The following is an 18,086-nucleotide window of genomic DNA, read 5'->3' as shown; positions in this document are numbered from 1 at the left end:
CACATGTGCACACACCAGTGTTGTGTGATTCCATTTATATCGAAAAATATTAGTATGTATTTTTATATATTATACATAGACAGAAGTCTAGGAAATTTATAGTATTTCAAAATGTTAATAAAGGTTATTTTTGAGTAATAGGATTATATGTGATTTTTAAAAATTTGCCTGCTTTTATTTTCTGTTACCCTACAATGAGTAAATACTTAAAAAGCCCAAGGTAGAAAAGAGTTTTCTAGTCAAAAGAAATAAATCAAATGAATGGTATTTTTTAAAAAGACACTACAGTGTTTGATTGTTTTCTATAATTTTAGTGTTAGCCATATAGTCAGCAGTATTACAACGTAGGTGAACTTGGGCCACTGTGCAGCTCAGACCTGAGAAATGCTGACTTCCCCAGCAGGGTAAAGTAATTAGTGCTGTGTATTTTCTTAGCTTTTTCTCATCAGCATTTAGTAAAGCCACAAATATGTTTTCTTGCCAACATCTGGAAAAGAGGCTATTATACTTGAGCATGATGCTTAATTTTTCTTTCAAACTCTAGATTCCAGAATGTTTGAGGGATAGTTATCCCAAACCTGATCAGCCCTGTTACCTATATGTGATAGGAATGGTTTTAACTACTCCTTTACCTGATGAACTCAACTTTAGAAGACGGAAGCTCTATCCCCCTGAGGATACCACGAGATGCTTTGGAATACTGACAGCCAAACCTATACCTCAGGTAGATACTTCATAATGGATATTTATGTTGAAGATATCTTCTTGTTTTTTTTAAAAAGAGGAAGAGGAAAAAAGAAAACTTTTTAGTAGTAAGTGCCTTTTCTCACCTCATTATATTTAGTATTTAATGATCGAAGTGTCTCTTCTGTTCCCCTGATAGAAAGCGTCATTCCTCTTCTGAAGTTAAGTGTAATGGAACAAAATACCTTTTAACTTTGAGGGTGCTTTATTTTTCTTTTTTGCCAAGATTCCACATTTTCCTGTGTACACACGCTCTGGAGAGGTTACCATATCCATTGAGTTGAAGAAGTCTGGTTTCACATTGTCTCTACAAATGCTTGAGTTGATCACAAGACTTCACCAATATATATTCTCACATATTCTTCGGCTTGAAAAACCTGCACTAGAATTTAAACCTACAGACGCTGATTCAGCATACTGTGTTCTACCTCTTAATGTTGGTAAGAAGGCCCCAGACTTTAAAGTGTTCGTAACTAAAAAATGAAAGTTTTGCTTGGCAACTAGCTTATTGGATATACTACAAAAATTTCTTACTTGGATAACTCTAAATTAGACACATATATGAATATATAGCTTAAGTAAGAATCTTATCTCTATTATATTTAAACAAGCTAAAGAGGCTTTTTCTTCCCTAAGTTAATGACTCCAGCACTTTGGATATTGACTTTAAATTCATGGAAGATATTGAGAAATCTGAAGCTCGCATAGGCATTCCCAGTACAAAATATTCAAAAGAAACACCCTTTGTTTTTAAATTAGAAGATTACCAGGATGCAGTTATCATTCCAAGGTAGGTATTTAAATGGAAAAGAAAATGGTGATGATATTTTGTTTCAAAAGATGCACTTGTTCACATGAGAGTGTAAATGATCTATGACTTCAGCATTGATATTACTAATAGAAAATTTAGCTATTGCTTCACCGGTGGACCTATTCTCTCCTGCAAAAGCCAAAACCTAAAACACTGTGAGTGAAGGGATTTCACTTGGTGATGGTCAGATAATTTAAAATGTTGACAGGCTTTCTTCTTAAAATCTCTATCCTTTTCATCCCCAAAGTCTTATTATAGAATTTGGTCATAAACAATAGTTTTATTTCTTAAAATCTTTACAAGGAATAATGTTATTAAGCTCAATGAAAATAGTAAATCAGAATGCTTTTTCTCTTTTTGTAAAAATTTAGGGAATGGGTGTTTTGGGCAATAAAATTGGATATAGATATTTTGTAAAAAAATTAGAGTATTCAGTGTAATTCAATCGTTCTTTGATTTTGTGGGTTTTCTTGCACCTCAAAACCATATTTTAAATGTTATCAGATTATCACTATCATAGATGATGCGATAATATATTTTATATGGCAAGTGTCTTTTATATTTAGCATTAGTAATGTACAAAGTATTTAATCAGTTGTTTAGATATTGTTAGTTTTCCATACTTCTTATATTAATGAAATAGATATTTGAAGGTGCCATTTAGGTTTCATGTGTTAACAAGGTATAGATATTTAGAGGAAGAAGAAAGTAGGGGAGAATGGAGAGTCAGTGTATACTTGCTAGGAGAACATAATTTTTATTGTCTCAAGTACACTCGAAATATATCTAATGAAAATTTCATTAGTGTTATTTTTAACTTTTTGAATTCTTAATCATAATTTGTGTTTTCATATTAAAAACGGTTGTGTTTTGAGAATACGTGATTTAAACCAAAAAGAAACTCATTCTTTTCCTTTTTTAGATATCGCAATTTTGATCAGCCTCATCGATTTTATGTAGCTGATGTGTACACTGATCTTACCCCACTCAGTAAATTTCCTTCCCCTGAGTATGAAACTTTTGCAGAATATTATAAAACAAAGTATAACCTTGACCTGACCAATCTCAACCAGCCACTGCTGGATGTGGACCACACATCTTCAAGGTAAGGCGCTTCAGAAATGGCATTCAGGTTGCACTTGAAGCATTCTTTCCAGAGGTCAGTAGGCACATGCAGAGGCATGCCTCTGAAATCAGGAGATCCTTTGCACACAGCCTTGCCCAGGGGTTGGCCCAGGATTCTGCAGTTTAAATGAGCTCTTCAGGTGATTTGTAGGCACACTGAAGTTGGAGAGCCACTGTGAAAGTGTACTTATTTTTGTCTGTTTGAAAAAAATTGTTTTTGGAATTTTTATAGACTTAATCTTTTGACACCTCGACATTTGAATCAGAAGGGGAAAGCTCTTCCTTTAAGCAGTGCAGAAAAAAGGAAAGCCAAATGGGAAAGTCTGCAGAATAAACAGGTAATGAATTAATTGTTACTAACATATCTTGATATTTATAAAAATAAGTTTGAATTTTATATTATCAAGTTAAATGAGTGATTTGTGAATGTTTTGGAAGTTATCTAACCCTTAGATTTTGTTTTGTTTTAATTAATATTATGTGTCGAATTTTATTTGAGTATTCTTTTTGATAAGTTTTGAGAGTTTTGCTTTTTATATTTGGTCCATTCATGTAATTATATCACAAAATCATTCTCATAAATCCTAGGATAAATCCCTTTTGGACTTAAAAGGATTATTTTTTAAAATATTTAAAAAAATTAGATTTTATTAGCATTTATGATTTTTGTCTTTATTAGTGAAATTGGTCTTTTTTAAAAAAATTCTGTTGTGTGTGTGCACTTTATATGTATCCACTTTTTTCTTGTTCGCAGATACTGGTTCCAGAACTCTGTGCTATACATCCAATTCCAGCATCACTGTGGAGAAAAGCAGTTTGTCTCCCCAGCATACTTTATCGCCTTCACTGCCTTTTGACTGCAGAGGAGCTAAGAGCCCAGACAGCCAGCGATGCTGGTGTGGGAGTCAGATCACTTCCTGCAGATTTTAGGTAAGCCTGTATTATCAGCCAGAAAGAACATAGGTCATAAGATTTTATTTGTGGAAGAATGGAGTTAAGATTTTAATTTTATATAAAATAGTTCTTAAAAGATGAGAAGGAAAATGTAGATGTCCTAATACATGAAATAAATGCATTGTTTGACTCCTGAGTGAAAATCTGTATATTGGGTCATTGAGTCCTATGTTTTTGTCAAGCTGCAGAGGGAGACGAGCTCCTTAGGTCAGAAATAATCACTCTTTTTGCAGTGATGGCAGTTGCAGTAAGAATGAAAACGGTTCTTTGTTACTATGCCCACATTTTAAGACTGTTTTCTCTGTTAAAAAGCCAAATATGTGTTACGTAAAAATTGTCTCATCATGTTGTCTTCATTATTTTCTTCCCATTAGTAAAGTCTGCATTTTAAAGAAATTATTGGTTTAACCACTCATTAATTTTTGGTTATCCAGTTGTCAATACCAAGATGTTTCTAGGAATTGAAGGAACTTTATAATAGTAATAATGACAACTATACTTATTGAATATAGTGTCAAACACTAGTTTAAATGCTATAGCTTCTATTAGCTCATTTAATCCTCAGGACAGTCATATGAGGTAGGAATTGTTAGCCTCATTTTCAGGTGCAGCAGCTGAGGCATGGAGAGGTTACGTAAGCTGGCCAAAGTTACTCAGCTCATTAATCAGAGGGCCTGGGATTCCAACCCATGAAGTCTGTCACTCCAGGTCCTGCATGCTGCCTCCAAGCTTTGTGATCTTCTTAGCTACCACACTGTGCTCTAGGGTAAGGGGTTAAAGCAAGAAAGTAAACCCTGTACTGCTTCGTAATTTACATTTCTGACTTGAAACCTTGTTTCTCTTCTAAAGTAGTTTGCTTATGGGGATCTTTTTTCTTTTTTTTTTTTTTTTTTTAATTCAAATTGCTGTTGCTTTAAGCCTAACCTTTTTGAAGGATCTGATAAAAAGCTCTAAAAATGTCTTTGCAGATATCCTAACTTAGACTTTGGGTGGAAAAAATCCATCGACAGCAAATCTTTCATCTCAATTTCTAACTCCTCTTCAGCAGAAAATGACAGTTACTGTAAGCACAGCACAATTGTAGTCCCTGAAAATGCTGCACATCACGGTGCTAATAGAACCTCCTCTCTAGAAAATCATGACCAAATGTCTGTGAACTGCAGAACGTTACTCAGTGAGTCATCTGGTAAGCTCCAAATTGAAGTTTCAACAGATCTTACAGCAATTAATGGTCTTTCTTACAATAAAAATCTTGCCAATGGCAGTTATGATTTAGCTAACAGAGACTTTTGCCAAGGAAATCAGCTGAATTACTACAAGCAGGAAATACCTGTACAACCAACTACCTCATATCCCATTCAGAATTTATACAATTATGAGAACCAGCCCAAGCCCAGCGATGAATGTACTCTACTGAGTAATAAATACCTTGATGGAAATGCTGACAAATCTACCTCAGATGGAAGTCCCATGATGGCCGTGATGTCTAGTACGACAGATGCTGTTAAAGTGCTCAAGGACAGGATGGATTCTGAGCAGAGCCCTTCTGTTGGGTACTCCTCCAGGACTCTTGGCCCCAATCCTGGACTTATTCTTCAGGCTTTGACTCTGTCAAATGCTAGTGATGGATTTAACCTGGAGCGGCTTGAAATGCTTGGCGACTCCTTTTTAAAGCATGCCATCACCACGTATCTATTTTGCACTTACCCTGATGCTCACGAGGGCCGCCTTTCCTATATGAGAAGCAAAAAGGTAAGATATGGTTCTTTCATTTTGAGAAGTTAATTATTCACTGTGCCTGGAAGTGGTTTGAAGTGTTGGATAATCTCAGAGGATAAGAAAGTGACCTGCAGAGATTGCTGCACCAGCCAAGCACAGCTGTTCCATCGTACCACTAGGGCAGGTGGAAGCCTGTGGCGGAACCACCCAGCAGCAGACATGCTTTACACTGATGATGCCCTCAGGTTTTGGGGGTTAGTTGATGTATATATGCCTTATTTTTTGATAGAAGTTCAGTACCAATAAAACTTTGTGCACCTAGATGATCTTGAGGGAAATATAAAGAAATACTCAGCATAGACATTCTAGGAGCTTGTGCTTTAATTTAGTTGAGTTGAACATTTATTTGGGAGTGTATGTACTGTTGTAAAGACATCCTCCACTCATGGAGGAGCTCATCTTCAAGGTTTTGGAGCATCAGGGAAGGGAAAGAGCAACACTTCACACAGCTCAGTTACTCTCCAGTGTGAAGAGTGACACTGGAGTTCTGATTAAATAATTGCTGGATAGCCCAAGGGAAGGCTGCATTCTTAAACTTGGTGTAGAGGTAAGATTTAAGGAAGAAAAGTAATGAAGGTAAGATATTTAAATAATGATAGAAGAGGTGTTACAGGGCAGCATGAGCCTCCTTTACAAATAGATCATAAAGCTGCCAATTACCCTCAGCACTCAGAAGAAAGGAATAGCTCTTGTGACCAAGGGAAGGCATTAATGGCAGAAGTACATTTACAGGACAGATAAATGGCCGAGCATGTTAGCGCTCAGGGAATGAGCTGTGGCTGCAGTCAGGAGTGTGGGAATACCTGAGAGAAGATTTGAAAGGGCAGGTGGAGTGATGCTGTATTGTGGAAGGCCTTGAATATGAGGCTAAGGAATCTGCGTGTATTTTAAGTGTTGTTGGCACTGTTACAGGAATTTGAGCAGGGGACTATTAATAAGTGGTAGTTTAAAATGATTCATCTAGCAGTTGGCCTTATAGCTCAGGGGTTAGAGCGTTAGTCTTGTAAAATGATTAATACGGTAGCAGAGGGGAATGTGTGTTGAAAAGCAAAACGAAAGCAAAGGCAGAAGCAGATATTGGGGTAGAACTAGAGTTCTGGCAGTGAAGAAGGGGTTGAGGTACATGGTAATTTCAGAAGAAATAATAATTTTAGCTAACACAAAGTGCTTAGTCTGCCAGACACTACTCTAGTCCCCTTACACATATTGTCTAATTTAATTCTTGTCATAATTCTAAGAGGTGTATACTTTTATTCTACCCATTTTATGGGTGAGGACAGTGAGGCAGGAGAGGTTAACTTGTCCAAGGTCAAATGGCAGGTAAGTGGCAGGGCTGGGACCAAACCCAGACAGTCTGGCTTTGGAGAGCTGGCTCTCCACCCTCCCACTAGCCTGCTTCTGATATTACTCTGAAACACGGGGCCCCAGACGGATCATTTTACAAGTGTTGTCTCATTTAATCTCACTGAACTGTGGAGAAGCAGCTGACATGTCCCCATTTTGCAGATGATGAAACATTCCTAGAGAGTCTGATTAGCTCGTGGAAGGTCATCTGGATAGTCAGGAGTGTGTGAGGCTGGAGTCCTCACCCCTAACCGCTATCTTCTGCTGCCTCCCAGGACAGTCCTGAGACAGACTGAGGAGGCAGTCATATAAACAGGGAAGTTGGGGGCTGTGGCAGTGGTGGGGCAAGATAGACGTGTGGGAAATCAGGGTTGGGGTTGAGAATGTGGAGTGGAAATGTTCAGATAAGTGAGAGTTTCGGACTTAGATGGGGTTTTGGAGAATAGTCCCCATAAGAGTGACAATTGAGCTCTGAGAATGGATGAGATTTCCACAGGGTGGTTGCAGGAAGAAAATACCAGAGGCTGAGAGTGTGAGGTAGTAAATTCTATTAGGTAAGGAAGATTATTTTATATCACAAAAATTCATCCATCTATCTGCTCAGAAACCTTTGACTCCTTCTTTCCTGCAGAAATCATCATCACTCCCTCAGCCTGGTGTCATGCTCACCCCCTGATGGGTCTTATGTCCTAAGCAGGCTGAAGCTCCTTGCTGCTCCTTGTACCAATGCCATGCCCACCCACCCGCCCTCGGTGCCTTTGCTGGTGTCGCTCCTGTTCTCAGAGTGCTCGCCCCACTTTGACCTGTTGACTTCCACTATCCTGGCTTTTGCCTCCTGTCTGCGTTCTTACTTAGTTTCTTCCTCCTCCATCCTGCTGACCATTTCTCTCAACTTTGATTGTCATTTCCCTCCCTTTTCAGTCCCTGTTGCACTTTGTCCTCTTAATGACATTTGTGATGCTTTGTTCTCACAGTATGGCAAGGGAAACCGGCATTCATTTCAGCCTCCTGCTTTTCAGGCAGTGTGAGAGAGCACTTTTGCACAGAGTGATTGTCATATATGTAGTTTGTGAGGACTGCTCCTCTGTCTCACTGGCTTGGTTTCCTGATCGAGTGCCTCTCGCATGGTGGGTCCTTCTTCCATAGTAGTTGGGTTACATGGTAAAAGGGCTCATGAAGTACTTACATAATAAGGAACGCAGTTTTTACACAATGAAAATGAGATTGACAATTCTAGACCCTAGTTTCCAGTAAAAACTAGGCAGAAATGCAATGATTTGAGCAAATTAGGGAGGAGACGGAGGCATTAGGAATAACAGACCAGAGGGTAGACAACAAAGCTGTTTAATTGATGTGAGTAAATGAATGGACTTGTTTTTTATGAACTTTTGCTCCATCTAAAAATAGTTACCAGCGGTGGGAGGGGGGAAAGGAGGGGGCTTAGGGAAAAATTTGGTAAGGGACACAGAATAATTACAATTTGTAATAAGGAACATACTAATAATATTGATTTGATCATCACATATTGTACACAAATACTGATAGTCAACTCTGTACCCCATAAATATGTATAATCAATTATATTTCAATTAAAAAATAAAAGTAAATAAAATACAGTGGTTGAACAAAAATTCTTGAAATGCCATCTAAAACAAAGGAATAATATTTGAGAGAACATTACAATTGAAATCACATTTGTGGCTTAGATTCCAGGGATATAAAATTGTTTTAGCTCTGTTCATTGCCAGCTCTAGTTTTCACTTTGTAACTAGAGTTGATGACATTTCCTTCTCTTATTTCATTGACAATATTGTGACAGCTTGACTTTTTAAATGGATTCTTTTCTACTCTTGATAGTTCCAGTCAGTAATTTGCATTTTGTATCATCAAGTTCTGTTTTCAAAACTTAGAAATTGTCTGAACTGTTTTTTCTGACTCATTCATAAGGAATTTGCATATTTATATACATTAGTTTTTTGTGCTCTGCATTTTACATTCAGAAATATTTAACTACTATAAAGGATACAGAATACCTGAGAATTAAATATTTTTTTCCTATCATGAATAAGTAGGAAAACTATATAATTCTTATAATTAATGACCAGTTATAGTAATATGAAGAACATTTAGCTAAGGAAATGTTAACATGCCTTGGATGAATTCCAGCAGTGATCATTTATGGATAAGTTTCTTACACATATTTTCTGCTAAAGGTCAGCAACTGTAATCTGTATCGCCTTGGAAAAAAGAAGGGACTGCCTAGCCGCATGGTGGTGTCAATATTTGATCCCCCTGTGAATTGGCTTCCTCCTGGTTATGTAGTAAATCAAGACAAAAGTAACACAGATAAATGGGAAAAAGATGAAATGGTAAGTTTTTGGTAACCGGAGGAATTTATTTTTTGGTGAGCCAGAGAATTTTGTTCTATTAATTTTTTGTTTTCTTTCCCTGGTATGTTTATGATAGAGTAGATAATTGATAAATTGAATTAAATTTCCTCAAGTAGACTGTCTTTTCTTTGAATTCAGAAATAGTGTAATTTTGGTAGAGGACGATGTCTGTTATCTTTTCCAAAGCAGAAGAGTATAATGTTTTGAAAGGAAAAAAAAAAAAAAAAAAAAAAAAGCAAAACCCCTTAATGTTTTACTTTAGTATTATGTATTACAATTTATCATAGATCCTTTGCTCTGTTCAATGAAATAACTTTTCAGTGACCTATGATCTCCAATCTGTCTGTGAAATAATTTCAGTAAAGGCTTGCTCTTGCATCTCAGGTTTTTCTCAGGATTATTTCTCCTCTTGTGAACTTTAAAAAAAAAAAATCATCATACATAAAGGTTGTAGTTTTCTGGAAATAATTTAAATCTTGTCAGTGACTTAAGAGGACTCCAGATATTGGCAACAGCTGCTTCATTTTGTCTCGTCTTGAAGGCCACCAGAGGGCACCTCAGAGGGCCTGCTGTAGAAGGAGTCAGTCCGGTGGTTGGCTGGGAAAACTGTAGTGCCTCTTCCAAAGTTAAAAGCCGTCTTTCAGGCAGTTTCATTTTTTTGCATGAATAATAAATTGACCTGTTGTTATTTCATTTTTACTTCAGATCAACAATAATAATACTGTTTTCTTCACAGGTTATATTTCCCAAGTATACATTTTCTTCTTGTCTTCTTTCTGACATGTATAGCCCTCATAGCTGTCTTAAGTATTTCCAGGTAGCATGCTCTGTGACTTTATTCTGATTTTTGCCTGTTTGTTGAGTTATATTTTTAACTCATGTATAGTTTGACTTATTACAGAAATAGAACTGATCTGGAAAAACATTAAGAGAATGCAAGTTAGATCAGAATAATTACTTTTCTTATTAATTTAGAAATACATAGAACCTTAGAGGGAATTCTATGTGTAGATTTTGAGCTTTAGAAAAAATACTGCATTTCTGTGAAAAACATTTCAGTGACAGTCATCCTTTGTATATGCTGTTGTATAATACATTTGGCTCTTTAAAAACAATTGTAGCATGAAGGTGACATTGGCATGTCATTTTGGTTTTTTTTTTTTTTTTTTCAAGATCCAACACAAAGTTCTTATATTCCTTAATGTTTCTGATGACTAGGCACTTTGGTTCTTAGAATACATTACAAATATTGTTCAGATTTTCATTTAATAATTTGTATTTATTGAAATAGGTCCTTGCATTATATAGGAAGGAGTACAGTGTGGTTTTGGCTCATTGCATTTCTGTTCTGCTCACCTTGCTCTTGCCTTTCAGCAAAGAGGTTTAAGTGAAACCTTCACACACAAATGCCTCTTAGAAGAGAGTGTGGTAATAATAACTCAGGCAGAAAGTTGACTCGAACTGTCTAAGGGTTTTATGCTAGTACTTTTTCTTAAAAGGCTTGAAGTGCTTTTAGAAAACATTTTGTGGGGTAACACTACTGTTTTGCAGATGAAGAATCTGAAACCCAGAGACATTAAAGGACTTTGCTCAGGATCACACTGTTTATTTGTGATAAAAGCCAGTCCTTTGTGTTTTCGTACTCTACCAGTTTTAGCTTACAGATGCATTTTACTAACGATATACAGTATAAGGAATTTTTTTTTTTTTTTTAATTATTCAGTCTGATTTTCAAAATTGCAATTTGGCCTTTTTTGTCTTAAGGACCAAACAATAGTGAAAAACATCTCCTGTTACCTTGGAAAAGTGTAGGGTTTTTAACAGGAAATAATTCCTTGAGATCTGCCACTATAGTTTCTTCTGGTGGCTTTCCTTATTCTTGAAAAGGTTTTTTTTTTTTTTTTTTTTCTTTAATTGAAGGAAATGAGAGATATATAGTTATAGATATATGGCTTGGTTCACTGCTATTATTTCTTTTCAAACAAATACTGTTTGTATCTCTTTTGAGTCTGGTTTAAAATGAAATACTTGCAGTATTTAAAAAATGCTTGACAGCTTGAAAAACTTTTTATCAGAATATTCTGGAAAGTTGTTATCAATCAAAATTGAAGCACGCCATCCTGCCTTTCCCCCCAAAGTTTTCTGTTGTTTTTTTATTGTGTAACAGAAATTTGGCATCTTTCTACCATTGCAAAAAAGTTACATCATTACCAAATCCTAGTCATTATTAAGGTTGTCATTCATAAATAAGCTCTTGCCAAAAAAATTGGAATTAGCAAAGATCTTTTGACTAAAATAGGGTTGTTGTGTTTCATGTTAGTCTAAATTTTCTTCTGTTTTTGCCAGTTATGCTATAATCTGTTATCCTGATTACCGCAGCTCAGAGTGGAGGGGAGAGTTGCTGTGCGATTTGTTGAATTCATAGCTTAGTTTAGTGATCACTTTTATTTTTCAAGCAAAGCAATTTAGTTTTATGTTGTATCAAATGTACTTTGATTTGAAGTGGAAATAGGGACAAAAGGTTTATTATAAAACCCTATTGTACATTTTTAGTGTTATAAAGATTTTAAAAATAATTTTATCTGTTTTTATATTATACTTTTAATTGCAAAGGTAATGCTTTTTTCTACATTTGGAGCTTTATTTTATCAATTTGAAAATCAGGTCACATTTTAAAACTTCATCAGCAAAACTGAAGATCTGTGTGATCAGTACGTTCCTCGTGTGTCCTGCCAGAGTTAAACTTCTTAGTTGAAGTTGTGTTGTGAATTTTAATTTTAATTTTATATCCATATTCAAAATCCTTAACTTAAAGCTTCATGCTGGATAAAGGTCATTTTGTAGCTTAGAAAATGAACATTCAAAGAACATGTTTTACTTTGTTTATATGATTAAATAACTTATTTTATGTTAATTGAAAACAAATGGCCATGATTTTAAAGTTGCCTTTTAGTATTTGTGGTTGTCATTTGAAATTATCCATAACCCTTGCTTTTATTGAGTTTCAAACCTTTTAAATACAACAGCTATGTCTCCCCTCCTTCCCCATTCCCCCTTGTTTCAGACAAAAGACTGCATGTTAGCTAATGGCAAACTGGACGTGGACTATGAGGAGGAGGAAGAGGAGGAGAACCTGCTGTGGAGGGCTCCAAAGGAGGAAGCTGATTATGAGGATGACTTCCTGGAGTATGATCAGGAACATATCAAATTTATAGATAACATGCTAATGGGATCAGGGGCTTTTGTAAAGAAAATTTCTCTTTCTCCTTTTTCAACCACTGATTCTGCATATGAGTGGAAAATGCCCAAAAAATCCTCCTTAGTAGGTAGTATGCCGTTTTCATCAGATTTTGAGGATTTTGACTACAGCTCTTGGGATGCAATGTGCTATCTGGATCCTAGCAAAGCTGTTGAAGAAGATGATTTTGTGGTGGGGTTCTGGAATCCATCAGAAGAAAACTGTGGTGTTGACACAGGAAAACAGTCTATTTCTTACGACTTGCACACTGAGCAGTGTATTGCTGACAAAAGCATAGCGGACTGTGTGGAAGCCCTGCTGGGCTGCTATTTAACCAGCTGCGGTGAGAGGGCTGCTCAGCTTTTCCTCTGTTCGTTGGGGCTGAAGGTGCTCCCAGTAATTAAAAGGACTGATCGGGAAAAGGCAACATGCCCTACTCGGGAGAATTTCAGCAGTCAACAAAGGAACCTTTCAGTGAGCTGTGCTGCTGCTTCTGCAGCCAGTTCACGCGCGTCTGTATGGAAAGACTTGGAATATGGGTGTTTGAAGATTCCACCAAGATGTATGTTTGATCATCCAGATGCAGATAAAACATTGAATCACCTTATATCTGGTTTTGAAAATTTTGAAAAGAAAATCAACTACAGATTCAAGAATAAGGCTTACCTTCTGCAGGCTTTCACACATGCCTCCTATCACTACAATACCATTACTGGTAAGGAGCCCCAGGACCCAGCTTCATTTCTCTGAAAATGAGACTTTGTATTAATAGCATTGTTTTGGTCTTGTAAAAAATGATCTGTGCATGGACAGTCTTAGTGCTTAATATGCATGGTGGGGGAGGAAGCGAAAGAAAAAAAGCATTTTTTATTTTCCTCTTCTTTTCGAGAGCAAGTCCTGCTTTGTAACTGATAGTTGGGAGTATAGCTGTCTTATATTCTCTCAAATACATCATATGCTACATACTTTGAGAAATGTGAGCTTTAGTACTTCGGTGTGTTTTTCCCATTTTATCTTACCCAAATATCTTTCTGATGCCCATTCAGTGCTGCTGTTGGTTTTTGATTTATTCACATATTCTGGATGTATTTTCACATCCCTTTATTGTTCTTTCTGGGCAAAATGGCCCCTCTCTTAGGGTCTTTTTAAATCTAAGGATGGATAGATGAAAGAAATGACTTCACAGGCAGGTGTCATTGCCCTTGCTGTGCCTTGGCTGTCACTGTTTACTTGTGATCTGTTCTTTCCCTCCTCCAGCCTATTCGATTAGAGGAAGAGTAAGTCCCCAAGACCACAGTCAGCTTCAGCTTGTGAAACTCACCTAAAGTTTATATTTTATTTTCTGTATCACAATAATAAGTGCTCGAATCCAGAATACCAAAACAAAGTACAAAGTTTGTTGGTCATGTAATAAAAACAATGTAGGTTAACATGATCAGCAAAATCTAAAACCATACCGGGAAAAACTACCTGATTCTGGACTAGAAAGATTGACGGAACGAAAGCCTAACTTTCCTTGCTGAGAAGAAATGAGGCACAGCTTTCCACCATGCTCTACTGGAAGTTATGAGACCCGGCTGCTCAGCCGTCCCAACCCCCCTGCCTCTTAACTCACTGGGTGTTCTAGGGCAAGTCACCTCATCTGTCTCTGCCTCAGTGTCCTTAGCTGAGTGGATTCTTCTGATCACTGTGAGAAAATAGAGGGGCTGATTAGCATTGGCAACTTTCCACAATTTGACAGGTGACCATTTTTACCTAAGGTCCTTGCCCACTTTCACAGCTCTTCTCAGCCTCCTGGTTTGTGTCAAATTCAGCATTTCTAGTCAAGTTGAGAAGAGGGTCTTCTTTCCTTGGCATCCTGTGGATCACATATAACCCAGGAGTGGCAAAGAATGATGTCACTTACACACATGTTCCAGAGTGTGAGACAGTGTGTAATGATGGCAGTGAGGCGTAGAGCATGTAAGGTGCATGGGGCTCGGGATCACTGAAGTGACGATGTGTGACCAAGCCTTGAGAGTAATGTCCCATGCTTGCCTGGCAGTACATTGCCAAAGGAAAGGGCTCAGTGATAAGGACAGCCCCTGGGAAATGTTTTTCTTCTTAACAAGCATTAGTCTTTGGGTCACTTGAAGATTCTTTGACCCCAATTAATATATGAGAAATAGGCTTAATTTGTCAGTTAAATTTAATTTCTAGAGGCTGTAGTATGGTATGTCAAGCCATTTTCTCATTGAGGAATATATGTAAAAATGATCCTAAATAAAAGTCTTTTAAATGGGTTTGGGTCTCAGACCTTTGTGTCAGTTATGTATATGGAAATAATGTAAGTATTGGTGCACGAGTTGATGATTCCACTTTGGATCCCCTCTCAGATTGTTACCAGCGCTTAGAATTCCTGGGAGATGCGATTTTGGACTACCTCATAACCAAGCACCTTTATGAAGACCCACGGCAGCATTCCCCAGGGGTCCTGACTGACCTGCGGTCTGCTCTGGTCAACAACACCATCTTTGCATCATTGGCTGTAAAGTATGACTACCACAAGTACTTTAAAGCTGTTTCTCCTGAGCTCTTCCATGTCATTGACGACTTTGTGCAGTTTCAGCTTGAGAAGAACGAAATGCAAGGAATGGATTCTGAGGTTAGTACTATTTTAAAATATGTTGAGTTCATTGTTGAGAAAAGTCATCCAACTAGGGGCCTTGGTGGTTTCAGAGTTCTGACTACATAGCTGTCCAAAGGCATAGTTCTCTGGGGAGAGCTGAGTCAGCTGTAGTTCTCAGGTAGGCCTTTAAAACTTGACCACCTATGGACCGTGTGGTCATTCAAGTGAAAAGGAGCCAGGGGGTTTCACTTATTTTACTATTCCCAGTCCTTCATTAGGGCTTCTGATATTTAGGTGTGCGGAAGAAGTGCACCTCCTCCCCCGCCCCCAAAGTAGGGTTAACCTTAGTAAAAGCTCAGTGTGGTTTATCTTGCCTTGCTTTCTTTTTTAAATGGATCAGAAATGTTTGCTAATATCTAGGTAAGCATCACAAATGTATATTCTGCTTCTACTTAAAGTGATAAAATCTCATTTAAAAAACAAACTTCTGAATTTTTAACCATTGGAATTTGGGAGGCTTCTACTCTAAGTTCAGCCAAAGGTTCTTTGGTAATAGAGCTAATTCTAATGCGTTTGTGAACTATTTTGAATTTTTGCAGGAAAGGATATTGCTTAGATCTTTCCAGTCTCCTCTGATCCTTCACTGACATCTATCTTCATACCTGTGTACCCAGGAGAGCACTCTCATTTCTTGTTCTTCTCATTCTGATTTCTTTGATTTTTCTTATTTTTGTAGGTTTCTTATGAGTCAAGGAATTTATTCCTAACTCTGGTAGCCATTTTGTCCTTGCTTTAATTTTTACCTTCCCTTTCTTCAGTTGCACCAAACCATTGTTAGAGAGTAGTGAATTTCTTTGGCTTTCTGCAAGAAAAATTGAGAGCCTAGATTTTGAAGTCTAGCCACAGGCAAAGTGTCAAGCCCTGACAGCTGCTCAGGCACGTGCAGAAGGGACTCAGTAGGCAGGACTCTTACCCTCACTGTACCTTTGTCCTCTCTTCTAAGATGAATGACCTGAGTCAGCACAGCTGCTGTAAGACCAGGTATAGAACCACCTCACGTACATTCAAGTGTTCCTTCTGTCTCATTCTTTAGAAACATTAAAGCTTAAATTTTGAGGAATTAGCTAAAATTAGATTTAAGCTCTTTTTTGATACCAGTGGGGCACACTGGTTCTGTTAATTTTTGTTCATTCTCTTCCTTCCTTTAGTTTATATAAACAAATGTATAGAAGTTACAAAAACTGATTGAAAATGTCATGATCTGACTTTTCTTACTTACTATTTGATCTTCAGAAAGTCTCTCTACCTCTCTGTGCCTCAAACTCATCAGCTGTAAAAAGAGAGAATTAAACTTGATAAGTTCTAAAATTCCTATCACAAAACCATGATATATAAACAATAAGTATCTTGTTTTTCTAGTAGTCAGCATTATAAATATATAGAATTTTATGTGGCTAGACAGTCTATTTAGAAATTAATATTTTTCCCCTTTCTCATACACAAATTATTTGTATTTATTTTAGAAAAATTAGAAAATACAAATAAAAATAATTAATTAAGATTACCCAATTATACTACCTCAGAAATAACCAATATTAACTTTTTGGGATATATTATTGCTTATATATATATAGACAAAAGCATATATAAAATATAAAATGGAATTATATTATGCATAGTGTACTATAACTTGTTCTTTTCACATAGTATATTGTGGATGACTTTCCATATACTGATTGGCATCATGATTTTTAGTAGCCACGTGCTAGTGAAATATATGGCTAATTTATTTAAATGGTACTTTATGGCTGGGCATTTAAGTAGTTTTGTTAGGATTTATAATAAACAAGGATATGATAAATATGCTTATATATCTGTTTACCTCAAGATAAATTCCTAGAGATGGAATTGCTGCATGAAAGAATTATGAACTTTTAAAAGGCTTTTGATACATATGTAAGATTTTATTCTGTTAGCTTAAATATCTACTATGTGTCAGGTACTCTATTAAAGTGAACATGTATTAAGTGGCTTAATGAAAAGGGAGCTTAGAGGAAAATATCTTCCAAATAGAATTTCCCTGCCAAAAAAGTAGCAATTTCTACTCCCCAGAGCAGTGTACACCTTTGCCAGCACTGTATTAATTAGTATTCTGTTTAATCCTTGCCAATCTGCTAGCAGGTAGTACTGTTTTAATGTGCATTTCTTTGATTATGAGTGGATTTGAAAAGTTTTTTTCATAGGTTCATTGTTTATAGTTCTGTGTTAAAGTTGTTTTTTGGTTTAATTTAGAAGTAATCTTTTTTTTCTTTGCTGGGTATAGAATATTAAATGAGGTAGGGATTTTTTTCTTGAGAAGTTTGGGGGAAAAAATTTTTTTAGATACGATGTTTGTGAAGAACCCATTACAGTGTAGTAATGCCATATACGGTTGGTATTGTTACCCTGGTTAAAAAAATAATAAAGGTCATATCCTAGAAAAGAAACACACATCTGTGGACTGATTTAAAAAATGGCCTTTTTGCTTACAAGTCACTTTTCTCTCTGTAATAGCTTAGGAGATCTGAGGAGGATGAAGAGAAGGAAGAAGATATTGAAGTTCCAAAGGCCATGGGGGATATTTTTGAGTCACTTGCTGGTGCCATTTATATGGATAGTGGGATGTCTCTGGAGATGGTTTGGCAGGTGTACTATCCTATGATGCGGCCGCTAATAGGTATTGTTGGCTTCCTTTTGAAAGAAAAAAAACCAAAATTGAAAACAACTTCAGGGATATTATTCACATTATCCTTTCATTTTGATAACAGAAAAGTTTTCTGCAAATGTGCCCCGTTCCCCTGTGCGAGAATTGCTTGAAATGGAACCAGAAACTGCCAAATTTAGGTAAGCAAAAAATGCGTGTGGAAAAAAATTAAATTACTTAAAAGCAAGGGGGAATAGTTCTCAAAGATGCCATAAACTAATGACTCTAAAGAATATTTACACTGGGGCATGCTGTTATCCACTTTCCATTTGTAGTCTGAGTGACTTGTCTTTTTTTCTTTTTGTTTTTATAAAGTAATGCTGAATTAAAGAAGAAACGGCAGCCTGTTC

General features: G+C 36.6%; 1 protein-coding gene across 4 annotated transcripts in view; it reads left to right on the top strand.

Moving 5' to 3' along the window:
- Positions 1-18,086, top strand: part of DICER1 (dicer 1, ribonuclease III) — a 71,134-nt gene that overhangs the window by 48,431 nt on the left and 4,617 nt on the right. For all 4 annotated transcript variants that reach the window (XM_063092150.1, XM_063092149.1, XM_063092148.1 and 1 more), the window contains 12 exons: positions 545-724; positions 971-1,184; positions 1,381-1,534; positions 2,478-2,660; positions 2,913-3,018; positions 3,435-3,610; positions 4,603-5,386; positions 8,971-9,126; positions 12,212-13,100; positions 14,761-15,029; positions 17,547-17,709; positions 17,801-17,876. In XM_063092150.1, the coding sequence (XP_062948220.1) occupies positions 545-724; positions 971-1,184; positions 1,381-1,534; positions 2,478-2,660; positions 2,913-3,018; positions 3,435-3,610; positions 4,603-5,386; positions 8,971-9,126; positions 12,212-13,100; positions 14,761-15,029; positions 17,547-17,709; positions 17,801-17,876 (3,350 nt within the window). The remainder of the gene's footprint in view (positions 1-544; positions 725-970; positions 1,185-1,380; positions 1,535-2,477; positions 2,661-2,912; positions 3,019-3,434; positions 3,611-4,602; positions 5,387-8,970; positions 9,127-12,211; positions 13,101-14,760; positions 15,030-17,546; positions 17,710-17,800; positions 17,877-18,086) is intronic.

This window comes from Cynocephalus volans, chromosome 3 (assembly GCF_027409185.1).
Source record: "Cynocephalus volans isolate mCynVol1 chromosome 3, mCynVol1.pri, whole genome shotgun sequence".
Lineage (NCBI taxonomy): Eukaryota > Metazoa > Chordata > Mammalia > Dermoptera > Cynocephalidae > Cynocephalus > Cynocephalus volans.
Note: the sequence above shows the minus strand (reverse complement) of the source record. Positions and strands in the feature narration are given on the sequence as shown.